Genomic DNA, 26,170 nt, shown 5'->3' with positions numbered 1-26,170 from the left:
AGAACAATTTCTATAATATTATCCTAAGTGTATGTGTAATGAATCTGTGTGTTTAGAAAGAGAGATATGAATGGACACCCACCAAAGTAATTAATTACCTGGAAAAATGAAAATGGCATGTGAGGGAGATAAGAAGAATATTTCCTTTATCTATCTCTCATTGTTTGTATTACCTACACCTTAATAGTTTTATAACTAAATATATAAATTATAGTGAACAGGAGAAATAAACGATGATAACAATGAGGTTATAATAATATATTTATAATTCATATTGTACTACTTTGTTTAGTATATTTTACTGCTAACAGATGTATGATGTTAAGGTAAACATTTAAAGAATACATATTTAACAATGCAGGTATAAGGGTTACGGTAGTACTTTCGAACTCTGACAAATTTATCTTTTGGTTGACCTAGAAATGTTTTAGGATGAAAAGAGAGACATGGTCTAGCAGAAGAAAATAATAGCATTTCAAAAGAAAATCAACAAGTCAAAGGTTCAGAGAGGAGAGAAAATCTACACGCTGGTGAATACAGACTTTTAGCAGAAACAAACACCTGGACAGAAGAGTAGTAACACCTAGAAAGGCAAAGCACAATCTCATTACTAAATATATACTAAGATAAAGAAAAAATTCATTAGAGATTAAAAAAATAATACCACTTTAAGTGATACTTGAAGACTATTCGTCTGTTAGGGAAAGATTTTAAAATGAACACAGAGGAGGCTATAATCATGGAAAAAATAGGAATTTTTTTGTAAAGTAATAAACATTAGATGATAATCAAAATATTACTCAAGGAAGTATAAAATAAAAAGGTAGACAAAACACAGGGAAAACCTCAAGATGATTTTGGAATTGTAAACTGGTAAGACAGCGGGGACAGGACAATTTGAAAAGGGTGTGGTTAGTAAAAAAAGAGGGCTCTGGTTTTTAAAAAGACTGTAGATGAGCAAGAAAATACTTAGAGAGGCATCCTTGAGGGTTAATATGATTGTTTGAGACAAAGCTTACAAAAGAAACTTTCATTTAAAATTTCTGAAATGTAACTTTGTAACCAATTAGCTACCAGAAAAATACATACAAGTTTGCAGAGCTTTTTTTAAAAAAACAACAGAAACCCCTGTAACTACATGGGAGAAACAGATGTTACTACATTATGGTTAAATTAAAATAATAAAATATTCTCTGATGCTTCCAGATACATGCGATACTTTCTTCTTTAGAATGTCCAAAGACTTTCTATGCCTCTCCCTTAAGCATTTATCACTGACTACCTTTTATTTTTAGCTATTTTTGTGCTTGATTTAGCTCCTCTGAGAGTCTGTGATCATTCAATAATTACAGGACAGGCTCTGAGAATGTAAGAGTGGGTAAGTTACTATGGTGCAAGATTGGAGTCTGGGAAGATGGTGAACAAAGAAGCCATCATTCATTACGTAACAACCACAGGAAGGAAGAAATTCACCCCTCTCAAAAAAAAAAAAAAAAAAAGAAAAGCATCATCTAGCATCAGTTGGAGTCCTCTTTCAAAGTCAGCAAATTACTTGACTTAAAGGTCATGACATTCCAGTTTCTTCATTATTGGCTTTAGGATGTCATCTCTTTAAATCTTTCTTCCCACTGCTCAAAACCTCCACCCATCTGCATGCTTTCAGGCCTTTACCTACGTTTTACTTTATTGGTTCTCCTGCCAACTTCACCTGAGGACACTTTAAAGCAAGTTCTCCAATAGCTTTAGGGAAAATTAATCACTCCCACACCACTCTGTTCATACCTGGTACTATCTCCAGTTGTGCACAGGTCTCACCACTGTTGATAATAATTACTAGTATTAAGAATAAAAGACCAGGATATATCAATAATGTGTATGTGCTAGGCCTAGTACTAGGTGCCATGAATAGCCATCTAGCTTACAATTAATAACACAATTGAGTAGGCAATTCTATTAGTACTTTACAGATGAGAAAACTGAAGCTTAGAGTTTCAGGAACTTGTAATTCCTTCAAAGGAAGAACAGGGAATTAGCCACAGATTTGATATTCCAAAGCTGCTTTCTTTCCATCAAGTGATATTCCGTCCTCAGTGCTGCCTGGGAGCAAGTTCATACCTTACTGCGATATTCTGCCAAGGATATTGTGCTCTTGTGTGTATTGTGCATCCATGTTTTGGGCCCACACTTTCAGGAAAAAATCTTTCATTAAAATTTTTTAATTCAATTATTTATTTATTTATATTTAGAATTAAGAATAAAAGACCAGGATATATCAATAAGGCTTACTATGTGCTAGGCCTAGTACTAGGTGCCATGAATAGCCATCTAGCTTACAATTAATAACACAATTGAGTAGGCAATTCTATTAGTAGAAACTGATTATGGTATTCAGGGTATTATTTTGCATATGGATATTGTTATTGCTTTCCAGAGTTACAACTTTAATGCATAAGCATAAAAAAAGAATTAAAAACATTTATACAGCTATGGAATTAGTCATATCCACGTACGATATGTATCCTTATTTTCCCTCAAAAATCTGGGCAACAAGTGTGCATTATACATGGCAAAGTATGGTAATTCTGAGGTCTGCTGGTCACCCCCATATCACTTTCCCAGCTGTCACCCTGTGAGTGGGCACTGAATAAACAAGTGCTAAAATTCCAGTGTTCAAAACAAACAGCTTTCACAGGAGTGACTTATTTTGAGCAGATCTGAATTTTAAAGTCTATAAATCACAATAGGACATATGATGAGTTAATACTTTTACTTATACCTTTTGTTACACTATGAGGTATCAAGCTAAATTTTAATTTTTCAACAAGATAATTTTCTTAAATAGTTTTAGTTAAACTTAATAGGCAGACATTCAACTAATATTTAATGAATTAAAATTGATAATGATTAGACTTTTGATATTGTTTTAAGGCTATACGTATGTTTATCTTCATGTTTTTGTGAAGTTCAAAATTTGTGATTAAAAAAAAAACTTATAAAATGAGCTATTCTGACAGCATCTTAAAAAGAAAAACACCAAAATTCTGGACTTTGAAGTCAAAGATAGGTCCCAAATCAAAACTACTATATTTATAATAAAACAAGTTAAACAAATTCATTAACCAAAACAATATCCTATTGATGGGCATGAATAAAGAAAATATTCTTATGTTCTAAAATATTAAAGATTAGACACCATTATATTTGGATTATATCAATAAAATTATTGGTAAGATAGGACTAAAGTAATAAATTTTAAAAACCTCTATTTTATTAATCATGGGTATAACCACTATCATTTATTATCAGATATTCCTGACAACCAACCAAATTACTAAAGCATTTGCTTTAGCTTAAAAACACCTGGAGGTATACTGCAAAAAATAAAAAAAACTATCTTAAATAGGGTTAATTTATCTTGCTGTAACTACATTAGAAAACCATATAGTCCCCGGACGAGTCTCCCTGAATTAAATCATGCAGATAAACTCGGGACAGGAATCTGGAACAGAGAGAAGCGGCCCCGCAGCTCCAGGCTGTGGCTGCATCTGCCCTTGGCAGTTCGAGCCACCTCTGGACTCCCACACTGAGCATCTGCAGTTCTTCTCAAGAAACCTCAGCTTTTACATGATAAATAGATTCAGGTGATCTTTAATGAACTATATTTAGGGCATTACGCTAAATGTGAAATACACTCTTCACCAATTTCTTTAAATAATTGTTTTAAATTTATTAGTTTCTATGTTTGAGGTGAAGAGATCGTTAACTACTCTATTTGGTTAAAAGGATTCCACAACACTTTACATTTTCTAACTAAAGACATGTATTATCAAAATGTGTAATGGTTTTAAAAACCAAAACTTGGAGGATTTAGTGTACTATGTATGTACTGTGATAGCAAAAACATCGTATTTTTAGCTAAGTCCTATAAAATATTATCTTGCAATCCATTCATGATATCAGTAATTAGAGGCATAAGACATTTATATTTCAACAGTCTCTCAATTGTTAAGACCACAAAAAATAGAAAAGTAGAATTTTTAAAATGATAAACACTTTGAATGCCTTTTCCCTTTCCTATAAACTTTTTCTTTAACTTACTAAAATACAGTATTTTCTTATGCTTTAATTAATTTCCTTAAGACATTAAGCATACACATATCTTTAACAGGTAATATAATTTATGTCATCTAATTGATGTTTTAATAAGTTATAAATTCTTATTTGGGTTTGTTTTATATGTGTACTATATAGACTTATACATTCAATTTGCAATCTGTACTCCTTTTCAGAACTTATTCAATACATTTATAAACGTAAATAACTTTAACAGTATTGATTATTCTATAAAGTGTACTTTATACCTTAAAATTGTCTTAAGCATAAAAAAACGTTTTAATTTTAATCTGATTTTTATAGCACAAAATTAAATAAACTTAATCAAGAATATTAATTTTACTTGCTCATAATTAAGATATAGTCAAACTAATTTTTTGTTTAGAAAAAAAATTCTGCCCTGGCTGGTGTAGCTCAGTGGATTGAGTGTGGGCCTGTGAACCAGACGATCTCGGTTTGATTCCCAGTCAGGGCACATGACTGGGTTGCAGGTCAGTTCCCGGCAGGGGCCAGTTCCCAGCAGGGGATGCATGAGAAGCAACCATACATTGATGTTTCTCTTCCTCTCTCCTTCCCTTCCCCTCTAAAGATAAATAAATAAATATTAAAAAAAAATTTCTTAGCAATTTGTAATGAACTCTTACCTGATGTCAAAACTAACCTACACTTATTTTGAATACCAGTGGTGTTTTAGAATGAAGTAGACTATGTTTCAATCATAATTCAGCATTTATATACTAAATAAACTTGGGGAAATTTACCTGTACCTCAGTTTTCACCTGTAAAATGCTGTCTCTTGCAAGGCTGCTGTAGGAACAACAAAAAATTAGGAAGTACTAGAAAGGAGCCTGGCACATAAAAGATAACCCACACAGTAGGGGGGAAAAGTTTTTTGTTTTGTTTTTTACAAAGGTTTCCCCAATATTTACCTGAAACCTGACTCCTACACATTCCATTCACTGGCACAAAGCTCAGTACTGTTCGTTAAGGCAACAGAAAACAAATGTGCTTGTTTTTACACATAACAATTCTTCAAATATTAAAAAATTTTTACCGTATCTCCAGTATGATACCTCTTTCCCCAGCTAAACACTATCAGTTTTATCTCAATGCTGTTTTCTATAAATCACAGTTTTATGTTTGGATACTTGATGAGTTCTATGTTCTTTCTTCTTCTTTTTAATACTAAAAAGTAGGCACCTTGATATTACCATTTAATATGACTTTACATTATGAGATGTATCAATTTGAGCAAATTTACTGAGAAACTTGAAATAATTTTAAAAGCATATGTTAGTATTCATTTCTTAAAAATATAAGAATGATTTTTATTCAAAGATCATATTTTTTAAAGGACTGAACCTTTAATAAATTTATTACCAAAAATTATTGGGTTACTATAGATTTTTTGGACATACTTTTGATGATTTCCTCAGGCAAGATTTCTTAGATGAAATTTACAAACATATTTTCTGCATTCTCTTCTCTTTGCAGGGCAATAACTGGTTCAATGAAAATGTCAGTTTTGTGGAGTAAACATATTGAAAGGGAGGTGAAAAGGCCATGGCTCTAGTTTTTTTTTTAATTTATTTAATTGTTGTTCAAGTACAGTTTTCTGTCTTTTACTCCCATCCCAGCCCACCCCCCAGTGCTCCCCACCTCCCTCCCATTTCCACCCCCCTTAGTTTTTGTCCATGTGTCCTTTATACTTGTTCCTGTAAACCCTTCCCCTTTTCCCCTGGAATTCCCTCCCCTCTCCCTTCTGGTCACTGTCAGCCTGTTCTCTATTTGAGTGTGTTTGGTTATATTTTGCTTGCTTGTTTGTTTTGTTGTTTAGGTTCCTGTTAAAGGTGAGATCATATGGTATTTGTCATGGCTCTAGTTTTAACTGCAAATCCTATTAGATGTCTGACTTTGGATTATAGGCTTTGTTTTGTCATCTGCAATAAGAAGATGGACTAATAAACTTTATGGTACTTTCATAAATTCAATGTTGAAATGAACATAATAATGATCTATTACAGGTTTTTAATATACTTTCCATCTTAAATAAAATTATTAGGAACCTGATCAAAAGATGACAAAATATGGTTTAATAAAGACAACCTACAACTTTATGGGGAAAAAAGAGTATTATCCATCTTAACTTTCTTTTTTTTAAAGAATTTTTAATTTATTTATCTTTAGAGAAGAAGGGAAGGAGAGAGCGAGAGAAACATCAATGTATGTATGGTTGCCTCTCATGGGTCCCCTGCTGGGAACTGGCCTGCAACCCAGGCACGTGCCCTGACTGGGAATCGAACCATGCTTGTTTGGTTCACAGGCCCATGCTGAATCCACTGACTTACACCAGCCAGGGCCCATCTTAATTTTCAAGCAAATAATATCATACCTACAAGATTTTTGGTAATGATTCAAATTGTAACAATAGAATATTTAAGATATTTACTTACAAAGTATTTCTTCTTTATATCATACACAGTGTTAACAAATTTGTAGCACACTTAGAACTTTTTTGTGCACAAAAGCATTCAAATTGAAAAGCTGATTTTCTTACAGTTTTTTATGTAACGAGCATTTACTTGAATCAGCAAACTGAAGCATGTTAAGTTTGGTCAGTAAAGACAGTTGGAACTGAGTACCTATACGAAGAGGCCACAGTCAGTGAGAATAACCCACAGCCATGGGGGTGGGGAGTGGTGTGGAACAGTGCACCCTCTACTTTGCGGCTTTGCCCTAGTTTGTACAGCTGGTACAGCTGGTACAGCATTTCAGCTACAGATCTGTTTTGCACATGTGAATACATGACTTTGTACTTGATCTGAGTGACAGAAGAGTCATAGTTGCCTGGTGAAAACCTCTAGGCTATTGCATTCAGCCAGTATATCTAATTAGCATTCAAGCTAGTATTTGGGTCCCTCAAGGGAAAACCACTGGTTTGCTTGGGCCTATGTCAAAAACATGACAAAGTGGAAGACCAAATCCCATTTCTCCATGAAATGCTAAATTGATATTCCATATGTGAAAGACCAGTCTACTTGGTATCACCCCAAACACAGAAACTACTAATCTTTGTGGAAAGCTAGGAAGGGGCAACCACCAAGATGCGCTGTGAATAAATACGAAGTCTGTCCCCTAATCTGGTGTCCCCTATTTCTATCTGTGAGTGGGCATACGTGTACATCTACATAATACAACGGTTAGCCTGTGGCAGGTCTGTATGCAGGCAGGCTGGTATCTTTGACCCTGCACAAGACTCCACAGGTCTCTAACCACCTTCTAGGAACGGCCACTAACTCGAGGGATGCTGCGCAACTTGGAAATACCCACTGTACTTGTCATGATAGAGTTAGAGCTGCATCTCCCACCTACTTCTTTATAAAACCAAGAAAAAAATCAGATGAGATCTGAGACTATGATATGCTCTTAAAAACAGAATCTTATTTTACAATATTAACTATAGAGATATGTCTTTCTTCCCAATACTTCATACTTAAATATGGTACTATGACAGCCCCAAAACTGATTAAAAACCTAGCTACAAACAAGATAGTAAAAATCTGCAGTGGTTAATTTAAATGTTCAGCTCCCTTTTTTGTACTTTTAGCAAACAAATGAATACTTGTACCAGATTTCCTTGGGACACATATTTTTATCCTCAGCTTTAATGAAAATACTGTTTGTTCAGGCTTATCAGAAGATGGCTCTCAAAATATAGTCAACAAATTCCTGTGGTAACTAAACTTATTAAATATATCCCCAAACTGCTTCCAAATCCAAATATCAGCTGGAAACTAGTTAATAAAGAGATTCAATATATCATTTTCTAAAGTGAAATAAATATCTGTCAAATTAACTTCTGACAATTTAATGTACTCTGAATAGCTGTCTAGAGAATTTTCAATGGTCTTATAGAAGACAGAAAAATAATCTAGCAAACACTGTTTTAGTACTTCCCAGGTCTTTATTACTGTTATAAAAATATAAATAATTCAAATAACATAGTATAAAATAAGTTATGTAACTCAGCTTTTGTTTTCTTTCTTTCTTTCTTTCTTTTTTTTTTTAGAAATATCAATGTATGGTTGCCTCTGGTGTGTCCCCACCGGGAACTGGCCTGCAACCCAGGCATGTGCCCTGACTGGGAATCGAACCGCGATCCTTTGGTTTGCAAGCCCACGCTCAATCCACTGAGCTACGCCAGCCAGGGTGTTTTCAATGTAATTAATGAAAATACTAAATATAGGAAGTACTAGGTTAGCTAAAAAGTGTGTTTAGTTTTTTTCTGTAAAAGACACTTTCATTTTCACCAATAACCTTATTGATTTGGACATTCTGAGTATGCTGGCTGTCTCCCAGTACTGGCTATTAGTGGGTAGAAGCCAGGGGAGCTGCTAAACGTCTTCCAATGAATAAGACAAAGCCACAGCAAAGGATTATTTGGCCAATATGTCAATAGTACTGAGAAACTTTGCAAACTACTTTTTGACACATTTTAACTGCCTTTACTTTTTATGTATAACATGCCTATATGTCAGAAAACATGTTAAATATTGGCTTCATGTACAGAGTGGCATAAAAGTAGATTTACAGCTGTTCATATGGAAAAAGACACACAAGTTATGATTGTTACAGTAGCTTTATTAACTCTGCCTCAAATACTCACAACTGTAGACCTCTTTTGCCCTACTCTGTATAAAGCATATATGCAAAGTCCCATAGTTATAGCTGTTTTCATGCAAAGCACTCTGGAGGTGTGAAACAGAAGTTACAAAATAATATGGTTAAAAAACAACACATAGCCCTGGCTGGTGTAGCTCAGTGGATTGAGCGCAGGTCTGCGAACCACACGATTGCGGTTCAATTTCCAGTCAGGGCACATGCCTGGGTTGCAGGCCATTTCCCAGTTCCTGGCAGGGGATGCATGAGAGGCAACCATACATTGATATTTCTCTCTCTCTCTCTCCTTCCCTTCCCCTCTAAGATAAATAAATAAAATCTTTTTTAAAAAGTTTAAAAAAAACAACAACAACACACAGCAAGAGAACAAAGCAACCTGTACTATCTTCACATTTGGCAACATAAATCATGAAAAGGTGCACCAAAGAAGTCAGGAAGAATGAGATAATGGATGGAAGAGTCAATAACTTCTATATGGGAGTTACACTGATTCGATATATAAAAATAGAAACAATATACTACTATATGGGATGGGGCAAAGGTGAGTTTATATAGTTGTTTGCATAGAAAATGTTGTTTCCTGTACTCACAACTGTAAACCTACTTTTACCCACCCTGTATAACAGATGAACTGGGTGGAGCATAAACTTGGCTTTTCAGATTTGAATGATTATGTTTGTATGTTCCTGGTGTTCCATAATGAACCTAATATTAAGAAAACAGTTATGTGAAAATAAAATTATTTGTTTTGCTTCTCTTTTTCTCCCAGGATAATGTATAATGTTTCTTTCTTTTGACATTTTGGCTAAAGATCTGTAGAATATACAATAGACTAAACTTAGTTTATATCTTCAAAATTTCTGAGCATCATTTTGTAACAAAGTGTTCCACTGTGTTCTGCCCACTTGTGCTATAATTCAAGAAACGATTGATCACCAAATTTGAAAAGCTCAGATGACTAAAGATACATACACCTGTGTATGTGTGCATGTGCTGTGAGGAGACAACACCCTTCAGGGGAAGGAGTACTAGGGGGGAGGGGAAGGAAAAATCATCTTTAGCTTTTTCTTTTCTTTTTACACTTTCATGTTGATTCTCTCACTATAAGAATGTATTACTTCAGTAACTAAGAAATTCTGGGAGAGTTAGGGGAAAAGTAATGTTAGTAACAATGAAGGAAAAATGTGGTGCAGATATACCATATTAAAAAGCATTCCCTTTGCAAATGAAGAGAACATTACAAAGTTAATAAAAATTGTTATATACATATAATTTCAAGAACATAATTTGGTACTCTAAAAGTAAACTGTATTTCAGAAAAATAGAATTTTTCTGTTCTTTTAAAAATGTAAAATTTTTAAAGGGTTCAAAAGTTCCTCCTCTAGTGCCTAATGAATATAAATAAAAGAAATTACATATTAACTTAAAATAATTGATGGCACAGATGATGTCTAGATCATAAAAAACAGTTAAGTCAGATGAATATCTTAAATGAGGAGAAAATGAGGTAATTTAATATATCCAACAGAAAGGACTCTGAGGAGGTAAAATAATATGAAAGGTAAATTTATGTAATGACATGTGTTTGATAAGAATACCAATACTGTTCCATTGATCTTTACAGCCTACAGCGGGGAAAGTCCCATAATAAGGAAACTAAAGCAGCATCTGATGTTATTCCGCATCTCCAGGTTGTTCTCCCCTCAACCTGAACAGTTAACCACAGAACTAAAGACTATTCTTCATTTTGCTTGAAGTTGGTTGCCCTGTAATTCTCTAAGGGTAAACTCAGACTTATTAGGACTACTTTATCTCCCACGCACTCACACATCGAACACTCCCTGAGCACCGACTGTGTGTCAGGTACTGGTGAGACCATGGCACTATGGTGATGGGCAAAGCCAGAGAGAGCCCCTTTTCTTATTTGCCTTATAACCTTATAATGAAAAGTGGCATTAATCAAAAACAGCCAGCAAAACAGGGAAAACTGTAAAAAAAACAAAACCCAAACTGTACCTAGAAATATGAAGACATACATGGTGTTAATATATATTTAATAATAGGGAGGTAAGGAGTTAGGGAAGTAAAAGAAAAGGCTTCTCGAGAAAGATGAAACCTGAAAGGCCTAATGAAGGACAACCAAAGAGAGAATAAGGAAGAATGCGCGAGGCAGAGGAAACCACCTCTGTGAAAGCTCAGAGGTGAACAGAAGAGCATCTTCACGACGTGGGTCTGAAAGAAGGCCAAACTGTGGGAGGCAGGAACGAGGGGGAGGGGAATGGGATAAATCCGCAAGGAGGCAATGCCCACACTGTATAGGTACCCAGGGCCCTTTTTAAAGGAGCTCATTCTGCACTCACAGTTGTTACAATGTCTCCTTCCTTAGAACTGTGCCTTTATATCCCTTTGGGATCTGTCCCACTTGGGGAAGGGAGGAACAAGAAAGCAGCATTCAAATAATTCACAAATAAGGTATCTTAGACAAATTTGATATGACAGAAACACTGATACCAAAAATTAATTAGTGATGCTTGCATCTGGAGGAAGAAAAACTTTTGGCAAAAGGGCCAATGGAAACTTTCATTGTTAAAGTAGAGAATTTAGCATGGTAACGTTTGTTTCAATTGTACATAATTAATCTTATGTAATCTAAGAAAGCAATACTAAGAAACAAAAATAACTCCGTTTAGATTTTACTAAATTGAATCAATCTATAATTATTAATGAATGTTAAAAGGTGGCAGATAAAGTGCTTCTCAGATAAGGTCAAGTTAAAGGAGTTCATCATCACCAAGCCCCTATTATATGAAATGTTAAAGGGACTCATCTAACAAAAAGAAGATAAAAAACACATATAGTAAAATGACAGCAAATTCACAATTACTAACAACCACACCTAAAACAAAAACAGAAACAAACTAAGCAAACAACAGGAGCAGAAGCACAGAAATGGAGATCACATGGAGGGTTAGCAACAGGGGAATGGGAGGAGGAGAGAGGGGGAAAAGGTACAGAGAATATGTAGCATAAATGGTAGGTAGAAAATAGACAGGGGGAAGACAAGAATAGTATGGGAAATGTAGAGGCTAAAGAACTTATGACACATGGACATGAACTAAAGGAGGGGAATGTGGGTGGGAAGGGGTGTGCAGGGTGGAGGGGAATGAATGGGGGAAAATGGGACAGCTGTAATGGCATAATCAATAAAAAATTTTAAAAGTGCTTTCTCATTAGAAACAAACATCTACTAAAAACTTATACACCATGAAGAGAAAACAAAATATACATTTGATTAAAGAAAAGGCTGATGTTTAATATCAATCCAAGGTTGAAGGTGACTCCCCACCCCCTTAACACTATAAAACCTTGAAACTGGAGATAGATTTTTGAGTAAAAAGCTACTAAATAAGGACTTTAACTTTTTCTGATAATATGCAAAATGAACAAGTTAACTTACTAAATATGCCATAATCTCTGAGGAAGTTCCTAATTTCTTTTCCTATCACTGTAACAAAGTTTGTATAACAAGAAAAAAATCTCAATAGATTTAAGGCATCAATTATTTTCCCATTCTGCTAGTTACACAGGAGGAGGGGAATTATTAACAGGAATGATAAAGCTGTACTTGCATTTGGTAACACAAAGAGAAGCTTACAGATGAGACGTCTCATTAGTTTGAGCAGATGGATCAAAATTAAAGGCTGAATCGCCAACTTTTAATTTCCCAATAGCCAAGAAGAGCTTGAAGTCTTACAGAGTATGACTGTTGAAAAGTCAACATGAAAAGATTTTCTCCATCTGTCATCACACATGCTTGAGTGGAACACAACTGCCTCCTACTGTTTTTAATACTTTTAAGGCAAAGCTGCACACAAAATCTATTAAGTACACGAGCACGGGAGTTTATAGGACTGGTATACTGAAACCCATGGCACAGTGAGATGAAATTTACTCTGTTTTAATTTAGTCTCAATGAAGAAAAACAAAATGAATACATTGGTATATTTTAAAAAATTGTTAATCTTTTGTCATGAAAATTATTTATTTGCCTGAGAGTTACAGGTTTCTTTTTTAAATTTTTTAAAATATTTTATTTTCAGAGAGAGGGGAAGGGAAGGAGAGAGAGAGAAATATCAATGTGTGGTTGCCTCTCATGTGTCCCCCACTGGGAACTGGCCCGCAACCCAGGCATGTGCCCTGACGGGGAATCGAACCGCGATCCTTTGCTTCACAGGCCCTTGCTCAATCCACTGAGCTACACTAGCCAGGGCAGTTTTTTTTTTTTTTAATGGACACATTATCAGCCTACTTAATATAACAATCTTAAAAGTAGCTGTTCTGATCAATTATTTAGGGAAACTACAACTAGGAAGAAAAAACAAAATGTCAAAATAACCAGTGGGATAAGAAAACAAAATCAAGGTCTATTCACTGGAAGGATTTTTAACCGGGATGGCAGAGAGGTGGTGGTTTTCTTGGACTAGAGTACGCTGACTTATAATTTCTTACTGCTACACACTAACTGCTAAAATATATTTAGGCCCTGGCTGGTATGGCTCAGTGGATTGAGGGTGTGCCTGCGAACTGAAAGGTTGCCGGTTCAATTCCCATTCAGGGCACAAGCCTGGGTTGCAGGCCAGGTCCTCAGTTGGAGACATGCAAGAGGCAACCAATCGATGTATCTCTTACACATGGATGTTTCCCTCTCTCTCTTTCTCCCTCCCTTCCCCTCTTTCTAAAAATAAATAAATAAACTCTTTAAATATATTTAGAAGGCAACACAATAAAGCTAAAGTTTGTTAAGTATACAGCTCCATAAGAAATATGTTCACTTAATAACAAGGAAAAGCACCTTTACTGAATATGTATAGTTGGGTGCTTAATCACACTGCACTAATGTGCAGTTAGTTATGACTCTAACTGAATTCCAGATGCAAGGGTTAGCTGTCTGTCTTCTTTTCTCTGTCTCTACACACACACACACACAACCCACATATGATTTACTGTATTTATACATACACTAACCATTTAAACTGAAGAATCTCTTTGAATGAAGCACATATAGTTAGACCTTTCAGTTAGGAGAGTCAGGCAGAATAATATAATCGAAGAACTAATCTGACTGTCAGGTTTTTAGATAATAGGGTGAAAAGACTGTTGAATTATTATTTTTCATCTTCTGATGGATGGATACACACAAATTCATATGCTGAAATGTATCACTTGAAACCTTATACAGACAACCAGTGACTGGGACAACCTTATATTCAACCTCACTTAAGAGAAGGAAAAACACAACTCAGAAACTCTACACTATTGGGAAGTTCTTTGTTAACTTTTTAATAAAAGCAAGAGGACCACAGCTTAGTGAAGGTACTACTTCAAGGAGCTAGAAAAGGGAAAAATAATCCAGTGAGGAGTTAGAAGTCCCTGAAAACAAACTTCCAACATGGGCCTCAGTAATCAAAGACCCCTGTGAAGTAGCAATCCTTGTGTCATGAATTAAATCAAGGATGGCTAGCCTTGTTGAAAGAGCTATCTACCTCAGCCTCCGAAATCAAAATGTGCAGCAGTCCTCCTTTCCAAGAGTCCGCACTACAATTGCAGCCCTGGACATACTACAAAGGCAATCAGTAGAAGCTGGCACTTCTCAAGCTAAATGCACTTACAGGCCAAACAGTATTTGGCAGAACAAGCTGCAAAGAGCAGACTTAAACAGAACAATCCCTTTGAAAATACGGAAACAGGAAAAGATTTTGAGGTGGGGCAACTTTTTCAAAGTTACACACATAATACAGGTAATTTAAAGAAACGAAAAAGATACGAGCATTGTTCTCAGATTAAGTTGTAAAAGGGCTTTTAACTTGAGGTGACTGCATTAATGTAAAACACTGAAGTGTTACCTTAACAATTCAGTACTTGTAGTCTGAAGACACCGGCTTGGGCGTTTTCAAAAACGAGCAATACTAGAGGCAACTACAACCAGTGGGCCATACCCCTGATGCATTATAGTGTTCAATATCCCATCTCACTACAGAAGTTAACTCTTTGAAGATGAGGCAATTCATCACAACCAAATTATATTTACCAAGGAGTCCCATGCACGTGACACTATACAAAGAACTTAATGGACAATATTTCCTTATAACCCAATCTTAGTAGAATCTGTCCTATTGGAACACAAAACCTAAAAGAACAATAATGCATAAAATACACTGATCAATTTGTTCAAATCTGACATCTTTAAGTGTTTATTTACATTTTAATGTTACTGTTTCTCTTTATGGTTTTACAATCTTAAGTAAAGATTTACAATCTTTTACATTTTTGAATAAGAAAAACATAATAAATAGATTATAGAATCTGTGCAAATACCTGAGAAAGGACAGGGAATAAAACACATTTTTACAAATGGAAAGACATACACCAACAGAAACTACCTTTGGGTAGTAGAATTAGCAGTATTTGCCCCCCTCATATTTGCTTTTTGGTATGTCCAAGGGTTAAATTTACTTAAACTCTTTATTTGTTGAGTCTCTTTTTCATCAGTCATATTTACACACCATTTCTATTACAAAGGTTGAAGACCAGAGGGTCATTGTATGAAGCAGAAACACAGGGAAGAACAGGCCTTTCTAACTGAAAGCATGTGCTCACCCAAAGCAAAGCCTGAAAAATATAGTATGCAAAATATGTTTCATAACCATGATTTACTGGTACCAGGTGCTACTTAAGAAAAAAGTTTCACTGGTATGACGCCACTGTGTCTTACCTGGCTTAAGATTGTAAAACAAATTAGTAGTAGCAAACACACATCAGATCATAACCTTGCATCATGCTACGTTGATAAAACTATCCACACAAACACGGCCTTAGTTTATAAAATCCAACGTGGGTCTGCTATGTCAAAACGATGACATAACCAGTGCAGATACATCACAGAACCATGTGGCAAGACCACACAATGTGGTCACTTGTGTCATATCTTAGGGAATTTATCCTAACTGTTTGAACAGGAAAAAATTAGTAAGAGAGATGCCTGGTACAGTAGTGCTCTCTTTGATAATACGAAGTTGTACACATTCAAGCATCAGTGACGGCAGAGTGACCAGTAACAGAGGAACAACCAACGCCAGCTCACTGGGAAAGCGGCAGGGTGCAGTCTGGGGGTGTGGCCTTATCAACACAAAGGCCTGTATTTCAGTCCTGGTGTGATTCTTCATGTGCTGTATGACCCTGGGAAGCTGCTTAACATGTTTTGGGTTGATTTTCTCTTTTAACAAAAGGAAATCATGATGCTTATGTCAGAGGCCTAGGAAGATTAAAAGTCCAAAGAACTTACGTGACATTGGTCTATGGTCACATAGACCCTGAAGTAAAAACTCCCTGTTCTGTCTTAAAAACATTAAAACTGAGAATACTCTGTAGAAAATGAAAAATGCTTAATGTTCATTAGGAAAACTGTACATATAAATCTGTATAAACAGTACAAGTATAATTTAGTAATGGACTGCAACTAATAATTAAAATTAAGGTTGAATAAAGAAAATCCAAAGCTACATGTACAAATGAATAACAAACTAGCAGGATATATTTAAAAATTATAATAATAATGTTGAAGTGGCAGAATAATAGCGGAACTATGAAAATTTTCCTCAGTCTTGTTATTGTATTTTTATAACTTAAAAAAACAGAGTGATGTATGTTTTTCTATTCAATGGTATCATGATGACCGTGTGTGCAGCCAGGTGGGTACCTAGAACATCAGGGGTGGGGGGACCACTCCGTAAAGTGCATGGTTTTCTGCCCACTATGCTATACAACTGGAGCTGATGTGGAACAGTGGAATGCAGACTGTAATTTTTTAAAAATAATTAATTAAAAATCCAGCTGTTATGAAAAACATACAACACTAATCATTCAAAACCAGAAACTGAGAGACTGGCAGCTACACCGCCGCCCTTAGGACACACAGCCTGGACAGTGCCATCGTTATCTGGCTCTAATTCTTAACGGGAGAGCGGGACTTAAGGACAGATCTGGACAGGACCTCTGATCCCAGAGTGTTTCCGTGGGCTCTAGAACTGTCGTCACACTTGACATGGTCACCCAGAGTGCATATTTAACTAGACAAGCGTGCAGGAGAAGGAAACAGCTTGGTAGTCTCACGCCCTTCAAAGGGTGATAAGTGTGGACGCCAGGACACACACACAAAGAGATGGGGAGCTGATGCATACATGCAACTTCCACCTCAGCTTCACACGCTCTCCCTTCCCAGGTTCCTTGTGTCCTAGCAGCCAGCCCTAAAGTCTCCCTTGAGTGTGATGCCCAAGTCTGCCCTTTCTGAACAGGAAGTAGTGTGCACCAATCCTTACCCCCAATGTTGTCCTGCCAGAATTTACTGCTGCAAATGCCAGTCCTCTGGCAGCTTTCATCTGGAAAAGTAGTGTACTGAACAAAGGTACACCAAGGAAGAGAGTGCCAAGGGCAAGATCTCTTCTCTACTCACCGAGCACCTCCAGAGAGCATCTGAACTATAAATCAAGATTTTGAGAGAAAGCTGTTAGCCCCTACGTTAATGAGAAGGACAACAGAGGAGGAAGAGAATATAACCTTCCTAGGATCCCTTATGTGACAACATTTCACGTGTATTTTTTACCTACCTATTTGCTACTTTTCCCAACATTCAGGAATAGGCTGCATTCTATTTTTCGAAGAAATATCTTTTTAAGATTTTATTTATTTATTTATTTATCTTTAGAGAGGAAGGGAAGGGGAGAGGGAGAGAAACATCGATGTATGGTTGCCTCTCGTGTGTCCCCTGCTGGGAACTGGGAAATGGCCTGCAACCCAGGCATGTGCCCTGACTGGGAATCGAACCTCGATCCCTTGGTCTGCAGGCCCACGCTCAATCCACTGAGCTACACTAGCCAGGGCTATTTTCCTAAGAAATATTTTATAATGTAAGATTATATGGAAAAAAGAATGTAATATAATAAATACACTTAATGAATATTACAAATGATTGCATGGTATATAAATTACAAGATAAAGACTATAATGCTACAAAGATGAGTAACTCACAGCTCCTTAGGCCTCAAAACAGGTGCTGTTCTGGCAGTAATGGTATTACTAAGCTATTTACTTATAGAAGTAGTTATTATTGTGCATGTTTACACATGGATACATGTAATTACCAGGCAAAGAAGACTATGGTCCTTACGGTCATAAAGACCACTCTTCTTTAATGTTAAAACAGTGATTTCCTTCCATGAGAAGCAGTCCTATGTTCCAAAGTAGTGTAGCAAGTACCACTTATCTGGTCATTAAGTGCTAACTGTGATAGAAGAAAATGATGTTGAATGAAATGACACTATTCAAGGACCTGCTTACAGCATGGATAGGCAGGACAAAGGCAGAAAACAGGGAAGGGCAGAACCGGACAGTGCAAGATCTCATCGCATCTCTCAAAACAGCGTGCAACTTCAAACTTAGGAATTGTTTGCTTCTGGTATCTTCCATTTACTATTTTCAGACTGCAGGTGCTGAAACTACAGAAAGGGAAACCATGGGTGGAGGTGGGGGGTTACCGTATATGACATTCTGAAAAGGCAAAACTAGGGAGATGGTAAAAATATCAGTGGTTAAAGGTATGGACAGATGAATAGGCTGAGAACACAAAGTTTTCAGGGCAGTGAAATTAATTCCTTGTGGCTTTGTAATAGTGGACATATGTCGTTATACGTTTGTCCAAATCCACTGAATGTGTAACAACAGGAGTAAACCCTAATGTAAACTATGGGCTTTAGGGTGACATGTCAATGAGCTGTATTGATTGAAAGAAATGCACCGCGTTGGTGCAGGATGCTGACAGTGAAGAAAATGTGCTTGTGGAGGGCAGGGCGTGTATGGAAACTCTACTTTCTGTTCCGTTACACTATGAACCCAAAACTGCTCTAAAACTGAAGTCTAGGTTTAAAAAGTTTAATGAGAAAACATTTAAATATTTACTACACATTTTTAAAACAGCATATAATTTTATAGACCCTCTAGCTAGCAAGTTAATATCTTCTGTAATATAAAAGTTGAAATAAATGTCCACAGTGTTACATGTACCCAATTGCACTGAATTTATCCTACCCTTTTATAAATACTGGCCGTGTAGGACATTTCTTTCTTTTAGCATTTTCTTTGAAATCCTAAGTTTCTCTAGATACCATTTTAGGATCATCAGACATTCACTCAAATTAAATCTCATAAGGCAATCTAGAATGGAGGCTGGCAAACTATAGCCTGCAAGTCAAATGCAGGTGATGTGTTTCTGTAATTGAAGCTTTATTGGAACACAGCCACGCCCAACTGTTCATACACCGTCCGTGTTGCTTTCATGCCACAGCAGCAGTGCCGAGTAGCTACGGCAGAAAATATAAGGTCCACAAAGCCTAAACTACTTACTCCCTGGCTCTTTTACAGAAGAAGTTTCCTGTCTCCTGACCCAAAATAAATGGCTAGTATTTGGAACTATTTTTTTTATCTAAAAAAAAAAAACATTTGTCTTTTACATTTCTTTACTTGGACATGATAAGCAGTGCAACCCACAAAGTAGTTTTATAACGAGGATCAAAGAATAACACTGATATAAAAAGAAGGGAAAATGAAGTGATATGAGACAATGGTTACTGAAGACTCTACATTCGCAAGGCCTGGATGCGTAAGTGCACTAATCAAACAATAGGGCCGTGCTACTTTATTTCACACAGCACCCAACTTTCTGTATCTGTCCAGTGAGGATAACACTGTCTGCCTCATTGGCTGCTGAGAGAATTCAGTGGGATAATCAAGGCAAGATAATTTTAGCAGTGTTAGGCATTTACTAATCACGAGGTAAGGTAAGCCACTAATATTATACAAGTCAGTCAAGATTTTTTTTCTTAAAAGTTATTCCCAAAGTTAAGGACATTCTCTTGAGATTAGCAGGAAAACTGATTTTAAAGCTTTCTTAAAAAGGGAGAAGTGCATCAAGAATGCGCTGTAGGCAATGGTCCATGCGCTCCAGTCTAATTCATCTCTGATTGCTTTATATATCGGGGCTCCACATGAGATTTAGTCTGGAAATGAAAGGACTCCACTATTCTTACAACAAATTTAAAAACTAAAGAACCAGAAAATGTCTCATTTTACATGTCATATTTTTTAGCCTAACAACATGGAAAAAAGTGATCCAAAGAACCATATATGATTGGGCAATGATTAAGCTTTATTGTAAGCGACTGTTAGCATTCCACTTTTTAGTTAAAAATCTTGATCAGAGCACTTGAGACAATGGAGTGTAAAAACGAAACTGCTTAGTTTCCAAACACCATAAAACAATACAAAACTTTATTATATCTATTTCAAAGAACACTATTTCAAGAAATCAGAATAATATAATATTTAAAACTTTTACATTATGTAAAAAAATTCCCATTAAAAGTTTTGAAGTATAAGAACCGGTTGGTGCTTTAAAAAGTTTCATAATTAAAGGATAAAATTCTTTTCTTTCATCTACTGAATAAAAATAGTAAAATAGAATGACCTCTCAACATCAGTATGCTTATATTATCTATAAATATCTTATTACCCATTGGGCTAAAAAATTATGAAATAAAACCTCTTGGAATACTAGAAAAAATTTCTTAACAGCATAATAATAATTTTAACCATTCAGTATTGTCTAAAAAAAAACAAGACAAAATATACCTGGTGTCCAGCCTTTACTTGCTTCAAAACACTTTCATAGCATACTTCATCCATGTTATTCAACTGTTGCACCTTAAAGTGTTTAAAATGTTAAAATAAAATCAAACGAGGCAATTGTAAACTTTCTACTTACAAAAACCTGCCAATTACAATGCATCTTTATTTACTTTCAGACTAGCTAGAACTCAGAAATAGCAAACACAACATAAATATCACAGTGTAATTTAAAAATACAAATAAAAACACATCATAGAATACTTTCAGAGTACTAAGTTTCTGAGAGTGCCAAGTTTTTTAAAGACAATAATTTAAAGGATAATAAACTAGTCATACATATTTTAGAATAATTATAAAGTTCTTTTCTCCGCTTTCTCTAAACAATCCTATTCTTCAGCCATTCTTCTATTTCATTCTATAAACTACAGAGTTTTCCTTGTAGTTAATGTATGTAAACTACAGAGTTCTCAAAATCACTAGAATACTACCAAAAGAATATTATGGTATACAAAAGTGACATGCAAAGAAATGTGCTGTTTCTGTAATGCATATGGAGAACATATTTCTGATTAATCGGAAATGTAGTATCAAATACCCTACATTAACAAAGGGTTTCATTTTCCTTATTAATGATGAGAAAGTTTTCAGTTAAAAATGAGGTAGTTAACCCAAAGGAATAAGCATGGGACACAGGCTGTATCTCTATACTTAACATTTATTAAAAGTTTGGAGGGGATGAAAATGTTATCTACATCTGAAATGACTATGGCTTAGATTTTTTGTTTTAATAATGTAAACATTTTAGCATTTTGAAATTCATGTTTTATACTGACTAAGGTAGATAAGATAATCACAAGGTAATTTACTCCCCATCAATGATTCAAGAAACAATTCTTCCAAATAAAACTGCTAATAATTTTTCAGTGTATTTTAGGTTGAATCCTAGCCAAAGTCATTAGCGATATTAAATCAGATACATCACACATTTTTTAAATATTAAACAGTACATCAACAGAAATAGTTTAGAAAAAGTATAATTATTAAATTAATATTTACCTTATTTGCACTTTTAACCCCCAGAAATGTCTGTCCAAGAGGAACTGGTCGAAAACGGCCATCGAAGTAAAAAAGTCCAATGTAGGGATTGACGTGTAAAAATGTAGCAACATCGAGGTAGTTGGGTAAGGTTGCAGAGAGTCCAAGAATCCTTATCATACTCTGTGTGGATTCAACCTATACGGATTATTTTAATTAATGTATGAGGCCAATTCAACACATTTGGATTTTTATTAAGTTTATAGTAAATTTTAGTAAATACAAAGTATGAAACGTTCAATAAAACAAAATCCCCCAAGGAATACAGAATAATAACACATAACATAAAAGACAGATCATATGAAGGAAAACTGGCCTAAAGGTGACACCTCGGATGACATAAAATAATCAAACAATAAGTTTAGTAGACTTCCTGAACTGGAAAAATCTTATTAGTTAGTTCTCTTATTTTTTCCTAAAAATGCATGAAAATCACAAAAAAATGCAGTATATGCCATAAGTAAAAGTAATATAAGCCACATTCTCTGATGACAATGCCATATACCTAGAAATATAAAACAAAGGGAATGGCCAAAAAATTCTATTCACTAGACAACTGAAATGTGTTATGATCCCGTGATGTCACTAACAACAACTTGACAGAACTTTTTTGCAAAAGCTGTGGATAAGTTTGCTCTGTCAAGAAGAATCAGTGGGTGTGAGCAAAGTAGGCCAATGTGAGTGACATGGATACTTTCAGAATCATCCATCCATCAATTCTGGCTTAGGACTCAACCTTTAGTCAAAGGGGATACGCTAATGAGTAAGATACAGATGCACACATACAGACTGATATGGATGAAAATTAAAGCACAAATACATATACTACTTTTTACTATGAATTTGCTTCCACTAAGGAAATCTTACAGGTATCAGTAAAAACCCAAACTCAAACCAATCAAAAACTAAGAAACTCTAAATACAAAAAGAAGATGACCACACCCATTATTTAAGAAATCTCCCTTACATGTTGTGATAAAAACACAGTATAGGAATTAGAATGGTCATTTTTAATTACGCAACAGTCCTAAGTAGCACTGATGCTTATCTGAAAGAAAACAAAACTGATTTTTGGTTTTAAAATCATTATTTACAGCACAAGAGTTATTAATTTTAAAAACTTTTAAAATGCATGGTACCCTACAAACACCAGAGATACTTTTCTACTAAAAATCCACTTTTTAAAAGTACTGTATTTTTTAAATCTAAAACATAATTAATCTCAATACAGATAAGTCCATGTGAGAAACACTTCCTTCTAAATGGGGGTAACCTGTAACTTTGTATCCTGAACCAAATCTCAAAGCTCTATATGCCATATATATTCACCTAAAATTTATTGTTAAAAGCTATAAAAATTAGTATTTTTCCGTTACCTCTCTTTCATTAGCCCCAAAAGTAGGCATAGTTTTAATTATATTTTTCCTCACATAAAAATCTAAGTTTGAATAGTCTCCCTATTCACCAAAAAGAGTTTTCGGTGTTGTTAAATGCAACACATTTGGCCTTTCTTACACTTTTCTCTTTTCCAAATTTCTCTCACTTACTCCAAATGTCTTGTGAATTTCGTCCTGCTTATCACCATGCAACTCAGAACCAGAAGAGAATCTACACTGCATTAAAATAGCTCCCTGTGGCGCTTGTTAGTTAGCAATGTTGCAGTGCTGTGCAAAACACTGCCATCTACTGGGACAACTGGTCATCACAAATAAAAATAGGTATTTTGCTATTTAATAACAATAGTTGTACTGCACTAGTACATTGGAAATATGAGGAGAACCACACACACCCTCTGTCAAGGAAATCAAACCTAGGGAATACAGATGAAGGTAGAATTAATTATAGCAAGCTGTGAAATTATAAGTAACACTGTTTAATGCTAAAAATGTGCAAAGAAAGGGAATTATATAGGGAACTTGAAAAAGGTGAAGTGGGAAACACTTTATAGAAGCAGTATTTGGCAACGTCAAAAGAATAGTAGGTTTTCAACAGATGGATGAGTAGAATGATGGAGATGTAAATTCTCATTTTTAACTATTAATCTCATAACCAAAAATATACTCTGACTTTAGTACAAATTTCATCTCTGAAAAAGGGTCAGCGCTACTGGAAAGTAAGGGGAGAAGGAGCAAATAGTTTGTGTGGCTGGAACCTAAGGTAGCTAAACAACATGTAGAAGTTAAAATTAGACAGATCGGAGTTTCAATAATGTTTAATGTCCAGTTAAGCAATTTGAACACTTTTCTTTTTTTTTTAAATTTTTTTTTTAATTTTTAAATTTATTTATCTTTAAAGGGGGAGGGAAGGAGAGAGGAAGAGAAACATCAATGTATGGTTGCTTCCCGTGCATCCCCTGCTGGGAACTGGCCCCTGCTGGGAACTGGCTGGCAACCCAGTCATGTGCCCTGACTGGGAATCGAACCGCGGTCGTCTGGTTCGCAGGCCCGCGCTCAATCCACTGAGATACACCAGCCAGGGCTTTGAACACTTTTCTTAAGATAAAAGTAGCAAGTCACCAAAAATTTATGAGCATAGTAGTGATAAACTATATAATTGGAATTTAATTTTATTATGGAGCTGCCAATGTGTAGGATATATCAATACATATTAAACACAATATATTGTATATTTCTATATCATATTAATATATGTATTTACATAATTATATTGTACATATAATAAACCTATAACAAAACCTTTATGTATTTATTTTATATATTTAACTTTATATAGGTTGTATTTGTAAACTACATATAAAAATTATACCATCGTGCATTTATAAATGATTTAAAAAATATTTATATATTTAGAATAACTGTTTCAAAATATACCTTGTATATGATGCAGTATGTTTTGTGTGTCTATGTACATATACTGATCTAGTTTTTCCCTCAACTGGCAATGCTCAAAAAAGAAGGATGATCTGGTCAAATTGTCTAGTAAACACGCTCATGACAAACCTGGTAAATGTACTAATGGTATTTACTTGACCTCTAATGCACTACAGCTGCAGGAAAGTGTTTATCTTTGTAATACTTTTGGCTGATGGACATGGTCTCTCTCTAGGTGACTCGATCTAAACAACCCTGGAATATGGATTCATGTGGCATGGCTCCCTAAAATACATCACTGAATCAAAACACTTCATGATCAAAACAGTTCTCTTTTGTGCAAATGACTCTCTGCATACTTCTTTTGAGATGTCATGTAAAATATGGGTCAGAGCAGATCGACTGCAGCAAGAAAGGACCCGGAGAGCAGTGATGGCAGTTTCAGACTGGTTCTCTTCACCTGTGTCTTACATACACCGACCGCAACAAAAAAGAATCACAAGACACTGGTGAATTTACCAGTTTTAGTTTGGACTATTCACTGGTAACCACAAAAGTCTGAAACTAGGGACAACATGCACAGTCTCTTAAAACATAATGATTTAGATTATGCATATTATGTCATTATATCTCATTTTACCTAATATAGCAGAAAAATATAAATCATTTGGATTTCTTTCAGAGGGAGGAGTTGGTCTAACACATTTCAACACTGCTTAGTCGGTGATTTAGCTTTACAATACAGATTTAGAACAGAAGTTTTCCAGTACTTATTTTAGTTCAAGAGACTTCAATAAAATAAGACTTCGAAGATGGGGTTGCTTTTAACATGAAAATGAAGTAGCTCAAGTTTTCTGCCTAGTAAAATTAATTTTGTCCCCATGAACAATACATATTAATATTTCTCTGAATGCTACATTTCAGATTAAAAAGTTACTCCCCCCTCCAAAAGGAGCTTTTAAGGAAGTCCCTCTTACCTGCCGTAAAGTACGTGCCACTATGCTTTCTAATACTGGTCCTCTGTCTTCATGCAGCAAGTGAACTTCATCGAGAATAAGGAGCTTTACAATTTGGGAAACAGCTACATCCCCAACACTCTTCCTTGTCACTACGTCCCATTTTTCTGGTGTGGTCACAAGCATCTATAAGATAAGAAAAGTTATTAAAAAGGTGAAGAAGTCACATAGATTACTTCAATTTCAACTGTGTCATTCAAAAAGAAATACGATTGGTCACCTATACACAGATCAAATAAAAAGTGTTAGACTATCCCAGAATGATATCTAATTCACTGTAGGCAATGGTCACTTCAGCAGGACCACCCTCTACGTTTTGAGTTATTTAAAACTCAGTGAAGCAGTTGGTCTTTACATTGCATGGTGAAATGCTCAAACTGGACAAGTTTTTTTTAAAAAGCATTTTACAATATAAAAAACAAATGACACTACCTTTTAAGCCCGCATATACTGACAATGGTCTTTATTTGAAGAGGGACAAAAAAGTGAACAAAGCATTAAATGGAAATGAGAAAGGAAGCAAGAATTCACTCTAGGAATAGTCACCTGTTTGTACCTACTCAAACTTGCAGGAAATTTACTACTGATACCCAGTTCTTAAAAAAAATGCCACTGAATTTCAACTACACATACAAAACTTTCTACTAAAAGCGAACATAAATACTACGGCATAACTAGCAGACAACAGGAACCCAGAGA

General features: G+C 35.2%; 1 protein-coding gene across 1 annotated transcript in view; it reads right to left on the bottom strand.

The window, feature by feature from the left end:
• Positions 1-26,170, bottom strand: part of ASCC3 (activating signal cointegrator 1 complex subunit 3) — a 320,030-nt gene that overhangs the window by 173,606 nt on the left and 120,254 nt on the right. The window contains exons 11-13 of the mRNA XM_037059706.1: positions 25,433-25,597; positions 21,586-21,762; positions 20,533-20,604 (exon numbers count right to left, since the gene is read on the bottom strand). Coding sequence (XP_036915601.1) covers positions 20,533-20,604; positions 21,586-21,762; positions 25,433-25,597 — 414 coding nt within the window. The remainder of the gene's footprint in view (positions 1-20,532; positions 20,605-21,585; positions 21,763-25,432; positions 25,598-26,170) is intronic.

The sequence above is a fragment of the Sturnira hondurensis genome, unplaced genomic scaffold (genome assembly GCF_014824575.4).
Source record: "Sturnira hondurensis isolate 20B ecotype Veracruz unplaced genomic scaffold, ASM1482457v3 Scaffold0011291, whole genome shotgun sequence".
In the NCBI taxonomy this organism is placed as follows: domain Eukaryota; kingdom Metazoa; phylum Chordata; class Mammalia; order Chiroptera; family Phyllostomidae; genus Sturnira; species Sturnira hondurensis.
The sequence above is the reverse complement of the archived record's forward strand: the minus strand, read 5'-3'. Positions and strand labels throughout refer to the sequence as shown.